The sequence below is a fragment of the Mandrillus leucophaeus genome, unplaced genomic scaffold (genome assembly GCF_000951045.1).
Source record: "Mandrillus leucophaeus isolate KB7577 unplaced genomic scaffold, Mleu.le_1.0 Scaffold160, whole genome shotgun sequence".
Classification (NCBI taxonomy): domain Eukaryota; kingdom Metazoa; phylum Chordata; class Mammalia; order Primates; family Cercopithecidae; genus Mandrillus; species Mandrillus leucophaeus.
In genome coordinates this window covers 3,569,255-3,580,037 of record NW_012101588.1, presented here as the reverse complement: position 1 = coordinate 3,580,037, position 10,783 = coordinate 3,569,255, and the positions used below count along the sequence as shown (strand labels likewise).

The following is a 10,783-nucleotide window of genomic DNA, read 5'->3' as shown; positions in this document are numbered from 1 at the left end:
GTGCCACTGCACTCCAGCCTGGGTGACAGAGCGAGATTCTATCTCAAAAAGAAAAAAAAAATGTAGGTGTATTACTTAGGGCTACATTTCAGATATCTCTAGTTTCTCCCAGTTGTTTTGATTCATCACTGTGGTTCAACCTCCATATTCATACCTCAGCTCATACCTGTTCCTGAGCTTCAGACCTATTGCTGCCCACAAAACATTCACACCTGAGTTTCAGCAAACCCCCTCAAATGCCTTGTTGTCCTAGGGCCTATGTCATTTTCCCCTCTAAAGACACTCTTCCTCCTCCTGGGTTCAGTTTCAGTTAATAGCCTCCTCCCTAACCCTCAGGAAGTTGTTTTAATTCCTTCTTTACTTTCTTGCCCCAACTTCCAGGTCCAGTCTTCCAATCCTGCCATTTCCACTTCTACAAAGTATTCTCAGGTCTGTTCCTCCTTCCCAGTCTCACCACCTCTCTGCCTTTCTATTCTTCTATTGTCATTGTATGCTTCCTCCTAATTTTTCAGGTCACTGTTGCAATAACTGCACTTCTTCTCTCAGGGGCGCTCTATTCCAATCCATTCTCTCACATACGCCCAAGGCAGCTGTTAAAAACACAGCTATGATCATATTTCTCTCTATGGAAACTCACTAATGGCTCTTCTTTGTTTATAAGATGGACTCTAAAATAATATAATTAGCAGGTGCTTTATAGGCTGCACCCAAAACACATGTGTGGCTTGTTGCCACCCATCATGCCTTTACATCCCAGCCATAACAGTCTTCCTACCATCCTCCAAGAGGGTAGGATTTTATTTCTCAAAATAAAATCCCCCAAGCTGGTCCTTCCCATTTACATTCCCCAGACATTCTAATGCTGTTTCGTCTGCTTAAGAATCTTTTCTTCCCTGCCAGACAACATCTTACTCACGTTTTAGTATCAAGATGAAATATCGATTCCTCTGGAAAGGCTTTCTAGCATTTCTTACACCGAACAGTGCTCCCCTCCCCCAGGACAAATCTCTCTGCAGAGTCCCCATGACTCATGAATGTACTCAATTATAAACTGTTAGGAACTAGGTTATAATTTGTGCTTGGAGATTGAATCTTTTGTAGATGATAAATTCCTTAAAGATAAAGATCATTTTCACTTAGTTATCTATATGTCCCTGAATGCCTGGAACAGTCCCTGGCAGAGTAAATACTTCATATTTCATAAGTAAATGCCTAACAATTGGTGATTATTAGAAGGGCTGATAATCCATGCTAAGGGCACAAATGAAGAACAGTAAACTTGCAGTGTTTCATTCATTATTGGGATATGAACCATTTGTGACACAGTGATGATTTAGTAACCTGCTGTTTCATTGCTTTAAACTCACCCCCGAAACATTGCACTCAGCACCCTGTCCAATGCTTTCACCTACCCACATGTGGCATATGCTTCTCCAGGCCATGATCAGGTCAACTTGTCTGTAATTAGCAAAGTGAGCATTGTCCCTATGACTGCACAATGAGCATGAATGAAATCATCATTCATTCTCACTAATAGCATACATATTATAAGAAGGAATTATACAGTCCTCTAACAAATAATACCTGTAAGATAAAGAAGTATCTTTCACATTTTGTTTTTTTGTGATGAACCTCAGTAAAGAAAATAAAATTTATTACATCCTTATAACTAGCCAAGATTATTTAAATAAAATAATTATTCTCTTGATTGAGAACTTTTCTAAAAGTCTAACTGGGTTTTATTTACAAAAACAAAAACAGAAAAAAGACTGGATTTTGTAAGAATGGTTTTTTAGCAGACATTTTGTCTCCTAGGCAAGAATACCTGGCGCTTGTTTTCCAGAAGAGCTGCTTCCCACGTCCATATGTCATAGAGCACAGCAAATCTGTCCACACCTGCATGGGCCCATCCCCAGTCCTGGCCACTCTTTGGCTGGCTGCCCACTTTGTGACCTGGGAGAAAAGAGGGTGAGAATGTTTAGAGACAGGTCTTCCAAGGAACCTGTTCCAATTAGAAATGTGCCCCTTGGATTATCAGCTCCATCTCAGAAACAGAAATGCTGAACCAGTCCCTGGGACGAAGCCTGAGTTCATACTTGTTACTTCTAAGTCAACAGGAGCTTTTGTTTTTATTTTTTAAATTCAGTTTTAAAGACTAATCTTAGAAATAAAATAAAAAGTTTAGTTAACAAGAAATCTATGCTAAAATGTCTTCAAACCCACAATTTAAAGGCAAGGTATACATTTCTCCTTCTCTAAAAACAAATCCCTGGGGTTTAACAACAAACTCAGTTTGACTTGCTATTTCCATCATTGTGAAATGTTTCCAAGATATTCTTTAATTATGTTAATTACTAACTTAAATCAATGAAGGTAATTTTCATTATTCAGCTGATTTATTAAACTTTGTTAATGCTACTTTTCACTACTGGCATTATTGTTGCTTTAAATTTTTAACTATTGTATTTCAGAATTAAATATTCAAAGATAAGATACTTTCATGTGCTGAAATTTGAGTTCAATAATTATCACATATCTGATGGGTACTAAACAAGAGAAAGATGATCAAGAACTTCCATAGCAACAGTTGGGAAATCATTTCACAATAGATGACTATACATTTACCAGCTCAATTGAAAGAAAGATGCCCATGTGGTTAAAGTGTCAGTGTAGACACTACTGACTAAGTGTCTCAGTCCAATTAAATTCTTAGCAGCTAGAAATAGTTCATGCTATTATAAATTAATATGGGCCAAATGGTGCATTAGTATGTAGGATAACCAGTAAAGATAAAAACTAAGAGCTGAAATTAAATACCCTGGAATGTTGGATGCCATCACTGCGTCCTATGATTCAGATACCAATGGCAAAGACAGGACAATTAATTCAATCCTACTTCAAATTAATTCTGTCTGGGATCTGAAAAGTTAGTTGTCAAACTTTCTTTGGGCAGCATTTTCTAACAATATGAATGTGAATTATCTTTAATTACAGTCTACACATATTACAAAATAGCACAAACCCTGATTAAGTTTCCCTTTAGGTATTGCAACGTGTCTAGAAATTCTAAGCTATTTGCAGATGTAATTCCAATGCTGTCATAGTATCCCAAAAGAATATTCTTACATCATCTATTTCTAAAATTGAATCAATTTGAGTGATGCCAAAAGGAAGAGAAAATACAGGTTATGGGTTACTTGATTACCCTGAGTGACGATTTCTTCCTCTGGGGCTTGTCTGGCATTTTCCTAGCCAGATGTTCCTGCATCCTGATGGTTTCCTGTTAGGAACCCAGGGCTGTCTCTGCTGCTAAATGCAGTTTCCTCAAGGTCTACCACTTAGAAAAGTCATTTGTTTCACTTGCTTATTTTCCTTTCTTCAGGGTCCTGCACCACATCCCCTCCACCCAGTGGGTGACCCAGAAATGCTCCTGGGAGTAAAATCCCAAATCTTGGCTTAAGCCTGTTTTAATCAGAGACCACCCAATGTAGCGTGCAGGTCATCAGAGTGGGTAGAGGGTCAGAGGTCAGGTCTTCGGCCCTGAGAAGTGAAAATGCAGGGGCCGTGCTGTCCCTTGTACCTCAGGAGAGCAAGGAAGAAACTGGGTCTTCCCTTGCAGGGCTTCCTGCTCCTTGATGCTTCTGTCTCCCCTGGGCTTTCCCAGAAGGCTGCACCCTGCTACTCAATCGGAGCACCTGCCTCCCACCCCTCCTGCCCCCTGAAGCTCACGATCTGCCTCTGAGTGTTACACTAGGATTTTTATTGCTTAAAGTGTCTTAATTCTTTGTCCCCTGACACACAAGCCCTCTAGCTATCGAAGGGGAGATCATGAGAAACCTTCCGGGGAACCAGAGCACAGAATAACTGTTAGTTGTTTTTTTAAGTCTATGTGAACATTTCAACAGATCATAAAGAAAACATTTATCTCTTCGGTCCTTGCAAGAGAAGTCAAAGGAACTTCTGTTTCGTATCAAGAGCCTGGACATCTCTGTCTGTTGTGACTGGAAAGAGCCTGTTGTACTGAAATCCTGTCATCATGGTAGATTTGATCTTCAGTGGCCAAACATGAAGAATTAAAAGCATAATTCTTGACTGAACTGGTGGGTGGGTTGAACTTTAGGAGTACATGGGTGGCCATTCCTGGTGCGGGTATCAATGTGACATGAGCCCTGGAGTGGGTCGTCCCTCTCAGCCCTGCTGCTTACTGCCTCCTGGGGCCCAGTGACTGAGGCTCTGTGCTAGAACTGTGTATCACCAAATTCGCCATTATAAAGGAAACTTCCTGCTGCAACAACAACAAAAAAAAAAAAAAAGAAAGAAAGAAAGAAAGAAAAGGAAAGAAATGCCCCTGCTCAACAAGCAGAGTCTGAACCACAGCAAGAATTACAACCCAGCCCTGAAACAGTAGTCACCATCTCTATCAGAAGCGGGGCTTGAGCTGGAAACAACTGTTTCTCTTCTAAAGTGAATGCATTTTAGGGGTGGGGGTAGTGTGTGCTTCTTGCAGTTTCAGATACTATTGGATATGTATTCATATTTTGGGGTGGAGAGCATAAAAAGAAGCCCTTAGTGTTTTTTGTTTATTTGGGCAGTTGATTTTTTTTAAAAAATCTGACTTCTCACCCCTTTCTTTCTCAATGTAATGGCTAGCCACAAGCAGCAACTCTGCCTCTAGTTCCTTGAGATCACTCAAGGCTTCCTCATACATGACATGCACCCCTTGCTGGTCCTGGGTGTGGATACAGCCAGCTTCCGTGCTGTAGTAGTCATCCTGGTTCTCCACTTCCGAGAACTCCATGAATTGGATGCCGTGGACCTGGAGAAAGAAAGCCAAGCCCAGATGTTACTGGAAAAGGGAGAGCTATATTTTGCCATCCCACATGGACAAGCAGCAGGTTTCTGCTCCCACACAGTGGGCTGCCAGTATGAAGCTGTAAATATTCTGAATGTATAAAAAGCTGTATGTAGAAAACATATATTAACAAAGAATGCTGGCAGGAAGAGGTAGTTCCTGAGATGGATAACTAGCTGACTAGTTTGTTTTTCTGATAAATTCAGTAGCAACTGGAGAAAGGTAGGGAATAGAGCCCAGAGTGGTCTCTGGAGTCAGAATGCCCGGGTTCAGGTTCCGGCTCTGCCAGGATCTCATCCTGGGCAGGTCATTCAGCTATTCCCAGCCTCCGTTTCCTCATCCGTAACATGGAGACTGTGGGGACACTACAGACTACGTTAGCTGTCAGGAGTATGTGACTCTATGAGCGTAAGGCACTTGGAATCCTTAAATGTTAGGTTAAAAATATTTTTGTTTTAATTCTATAAGTACTTCTAAAATGTATTAGCACAGTTTCGTGGCTTAGTAATGAACTAAGTCGAATAGTGTCCCCCAAAATTCATGTCTACCTGAAACCTGTGAATGAGAACTTACTTGAAAATAGGGTCTTTGCAGATGTAATCAAGTTAAGATGAGGTCATACTGGATTAGGGTGGGCCCTAATTCAATGACTGGGATCCTTATGAAATTTGGAGACAGACACGTGGGGGAGAAGGTCATGTGAAGATGGAGGTAGAGACTAGGGTGAGACAAGGAATGCTGAGGATTGCCAAGGGTTGCCAGCAACTACCAGGAGCTGAAAGAGGCAAGGAAGTATTGCCTCTAGAACCTTCAGAGAAAGCACGGTCCTGCTGATACCTGGATTTTAGATTTGTGGCTCCAGACTGTGAGAGAATAAATTTCTGTCATTGTGAGCCATGCAGTTTGTGGTACTTTGTTTTGACAATCCTAGGAATCTAACACAAGTAAGAAGTGTTTCCATCATAATGTTATTTTTCTTAGAAAACTGAGTATCTGCTGCTCCCTGAGAATCATTATTTTAATAATAATTTTCACAATTTCAAACTTTTCCACTCCCCTCAAGCCTCGGAACTCCCTCCCTCACAGGCGTAGTCTCCTCTTACTCCCAACAAGAGCTTCTCCGGGCACCACTCCCCGCCGCCCCCACCAGGGCTCACACCTCTCCCCTCCTGCTTCCTCTGCACAGTGGAGGACAGTGGTGCCCCCTTCTCCAGGACCACTGCCTCCCACCTCAGCAGCATCCCTGCTCCTTCGTGGATATCCCACTCCTCTCCTCTGGACTCTCGACACTGAAATGTGCACACGTCCCTCTCATTGTAAAACTTCCTCACACCCTTCCCAGGTTCCACTGTGTGGCTCTCCTCCCCCTCACTGTCCAGTCTCCCAAGATGTTATCTACACTCTCCATTTCCATTTCTTCACCTCCCACTCTTCAACCCATTGCCATCTGGCCCTTGGCTCCACTAAGCCACCCAAACCACCCTCGCTAAGACCAACAATGACCATTGCTCTACATGCAACAAACTTTCTTTCATCATCTTATGTAATCTCTCAGGAGCATCTGATACAATTTAGTGCTTCCTGACTCTTGACTCACTCTCTTCTCTGGGCATCTGGGACTCCACGTTTTCCCTGATTTTGCCTAGTTTCCGGTCATTCTGTCTGACACTGTGAAGTGTATTTATTTTTCTCTACCAAGTCATTAAATGACGGCCACTCTCAAGCCACCTCCTGGGACTTCCTCTTTTCCTCCTCTGTTCCTTCCCTACGAGGTGGCAGACACTTTCATAGCTGAGATTACCACCTTTAGACCATTTGCTCCCCCAGTTTATGCCTCCAATCCCGACCCCCTAGAGCTCCAGACCTGCACATCCAATTACCTATTTGGCAACTGCTCCTGAGCATCTCAAAGCCCACTTAATTTTAACAGTGATCAAATCATTAAATCTTCCCCCCACAAACCCAGGCTATCTGCAGCTGATTTTACTAAATAGCACTACCACCCATCCACTTCCTCTAGCATGAATCATTCATGACATCTCTTTCTGCTTCACCCTACTTGTCCAATCTATCACCAAGTTCTGTTAGTTTTACTTCCTGTCTCTCAAATTCATCCACTTCTGATATAGGAGGTGGGGCAGGGAAGTGCTGAGTAGAGAAGGGTGAGGGCTCCACCCTTGGGCCTATGCCCTCAGACCTAAGTGAGAACAGGTACTCCTGTTTTTGTGCCTGAATGTTGCATTTTCCAAGACCACTCTGGCCCGCCATCCTTTGCCCATATAAACCTGAGACCTTAGCGGGCACACACACAAGAAGCTGAATGTTGAGAGAAGCAGAGAACAGAGCAGTAGAGAGAGGCAGAGAGCAATGCAGAGCAGCAGAGAGCAGCCGGGCAGCATGACGGAGAAGGAGGGAAGAGGCCTCTGAATGTCCAGAGGAGTTCTGCTGAAAACAGCTGAACTCCAGGGGAAGATTGTCTCCCCCACCCCTCCACCTTCTGGCTCCCCATCCATGTCACTGAGAGCCACCTCCACCACTCAGTAAAACCTGGCACCCATCCTTGGAGGCCGCGTGTGATCCGATTCTTCTGGGACACTGGGCAAGAGCTCGGGATACAGAGGGCTGTCACACTGGCCCTCTGCCCTTGTGAAAAGGCAGAGGGTTCATTGAGCTGATTAGCACTCAAGCCATCTGCAGACAGCAAAGCTGAAAGGGCTTTGTAACACTGGGGTTGTAGGCACCCACTGCTAGACACTAAGTGGGGCTGAGAGCACAAAGCACTTGCCCTGGCCTCTGCACCTGCCCATCTGCATGCTACTCCTTGGCGTTTAAGCTGCAGGGCCATTGAACAGGTGAGCCACATCCCTGTGGCACATTCTAAGAGGGGAAATCAGGGAACTTTCCCGTTTCACTTCTTCCCATCTCCACTACCCACTACTCTAGTCCAAGCTATTATATGTCATGAGGACTAGTCTAGGAGCTTCTAAACTGGCCTAGCCTCTTAAATGGTCTATGCATGACTCCTCTGGCCTGGGCTTTCCCTCCTCTCCATTTTACTCACTGCTGGCTGGGGAACTTTTACAAATGCAATTCTGATTGTGTCATTCCCCCTTCCCCCTTTTATATCCCTAAGAGGCTTCCCATGGGCCACAGAATAGAGCAAAACTCCTTAACAGGGCCATACAATCTGGCCCATGCGTATCTCTCTAGTCCAGTGTTTTTCAGCTGAGAGTGATTTTGCCCCCCAGAGGACATTTGGCCATGTCTGGAGATACTTCTGGTTGTCATGACTTAGTGGGAGGTACTGCTGGCATCTGGGTAGAGGCCAGGGATGCTGCTAAATATCCTATAATGGACAGGAGAGCCTCTCACAACAAAGAATTATCAGGCCCCAAATATCAATAGTGCCAAGACTGAGAAACTCAGAGCTAAGTTCCATTGTGCATCACCCTCCACCTCGTGTCTGTGCCCCAACTACTCCTGTCTTTTGGTTTCTTACGGGTGCCATGTTCCTTCTGGCCACAGGTCCTTTGCACAGGCTGTCCCCACTCTGTGGAAAGGTCTCCCTCTCCTTTTTACCTAATTAAAGACTTTTCATTTTCCAACCTCAGCTCAATCATCACTTCCTTAGAAACCCTCCTGCCCAGCCTCCCTATAGTACCAAGGAGCTCTCAGTCTCTCTTTTGAGGAAATTGATGTCCCCGTTTTACATTATTTGTGTGATTTTTGACCAATATTTGTCTCACCCACTGGATTGCAAAGTACTGTAAGGGTAAGGAACATGTCTATTTTTGTTCACCACCTATCACAGGGCCTAATACATAGTAGGTGCCTATCTGTTAAATAAAAGAATGTACGAACGGCTTTTATATTTGTGCATATAGGTTTCTTTGACTCTATGATTTGTAATCTCTACTTGTGCTTTTAACATATGCCCGTCAAAAATCCTGTGTTTTGCCTTCATAGATTCTGATCTCATATCACCACAGCCTAATACATACATCCAAAAGGGGGGATAATGCTCAGGTGGAAAGTGGTTCTTGGAGGACAAAAAAACATCCTATTATTTTTATATATAAAGCACAGATACACACATTGCACATAAGCAAATCTCTGGCATATCTCTGGTGTTAGCATTTCTTCGTAGGAGGAGAGTAGGGAAAAAAGTTGAAAAAGGATATTTGTTGGGGAAGCCATAATGGAAAAGAGGTTAAAAAACACTGGCCTAGATATCTATCATCTCTCTCTCTCTCTCTCTCTCTCTCTACTATCTATAGATCTATCTATCTATTCTTATTATTATTGTAAAATACACATAACATAAAATTTACCATCTTAGTTTTTCATGTACAATTTAGTGACATTAAGTACATTCACATTGTTGTGCAACCATCACCACCCATCTCCAGAATTATTTTCATCTTGCAAAACTAAAAATCTGTACCCACCAGACAAGAATTCCCCATGTTCGCATCCTCTGAGCCCCTGGCAACCACCGTTCTACTTTCTGTCTCTATGAATTTGACTACTCTAGGTATCTCATGTAATGTCCTTTTGTGACTGGCCTATTTTACTTAGCATAATCCCATCAAGATTCATACATATTACAGCATGTGTCAGAATTTCCTTCTGGTTTCAGGCTGAATTATATTCCATAACAACTATGGAACTACCACATCTTATTTCATCTGTTGATAGACACTTGAGTTGCTTCCACATTTTGGCTATTATGGATAATGCTGCTATAAATATAGGTGTACAAATATCTTTTTGAACCCCTGCTTCCAATTATTTTGAGTATATAGCCAGAAGTAAAATTTCTGGATAATACAGTAATTCTATTTTAAATGTTTGAGGAATCTGCATACTGTTTTTCATAGTAGTTACACCACTTAACATTTCTACCAACAGTGCACAAGGGTTCCAGTTTTTCCACATCCTCACCAACATTTGTTATTTTCTGGGGTCTTTTTTGTTGTTGTTGGTAGATGAGTCTTGCTCTGTCACCAGGCTGGAGTGCAGTGGTGAGATCTCGGCTACTGCAACCTCTAACTCCCTGGTTCAAGCGATTCTCCTGCCTCAGCCTTTAGAGTAGCTGGGATCACAGGCACATGCCACCATGCCCAGCTAATTTTTGTCTTTTTTGTAGAGATGGGGTTTCACCATGTTGGCCAGGCTGGTCTCAAACTCCTGACCTCAGGTGATCTGCCCGCCTCAGCCTCCCAAAGTGCTGGGATTACAGGTGTAAGCCACAGTGCCCAGCCTATTTTCTGTTTTTAAATATATATATATCGTATATTTTTGTATTTTAAGAAAAACAATCTGATTTTCTTAGTTGTTACTCATGAGTCATTTAAGCTTTGAAATCACTGGCTCCTAATCTTTCATCTTACATCTATTAACTCTTACAAAAACTTTGCTAAGTAATCAGTTGTATAGAATCCATTTAGCTATAAATTTTAAACAATCATATCCTGGCTCTCCAAAGACCTATCAATTGTTTTGTGTATGTGGCATTGCCTATAGTACAACTACAGGAACACTCCTGGAATCTTAACAAACAGGACAGATTATCGTCTGCTTACATGGTTAATTGCCAATATTAGAAAGGTGGATGGGGCTGCTCTTTGGGTCCCCCTTCACTTCTGTGACTGTATAATTAGTTTTTATGTGCTGTTTCTTAACCATTCAAGCAGAAACATAGAAACCTTCTAATAAGTAAATGTGAACATTTCTAAATAGTAGTTATAGTTCATAATATTTCATCAAAAGAATACTTAATAGTTCATCATTCCTCTAGCAGCATTTTTCATTTTGCTTTGATTTTTCTATGCTTTAAACATATAACTTTGGTTTTTTTATTGTTGTTTGTTTGTTTTTGAGGCGGAGTCTCGCTCTGTCACCAGGCTGGAGGGCTGTGGCACAATCTCG

General features: G+C 42.4%; 1 protein-coding gene across 1 annotated transcript in view; it reads right to left on the bottom strand.

The window, feature by feature from the left end:
- Window positions 1–7,519, bottom strand: part of LOC105536557 (transmembrane protein FLJ37396-like) — a 28,140-nt gene extending 20,621 nt beyond the window's left edge. The window contains 3 exon segments of the mRNA XM_011975952.1: window positions 1,826–1,953; window positions 4,624–4,816; window positions 7,400–7,519. Of these exon segments, the coding sequence (XP_011831342.1) occupies window positions 1,826–1,953; window positions 4,624–4,816; window positions 7,400–7,519 (441 nt within the window).
- Window positions 7,520–10,783: the final 3,264 nt, after the last annotated feature.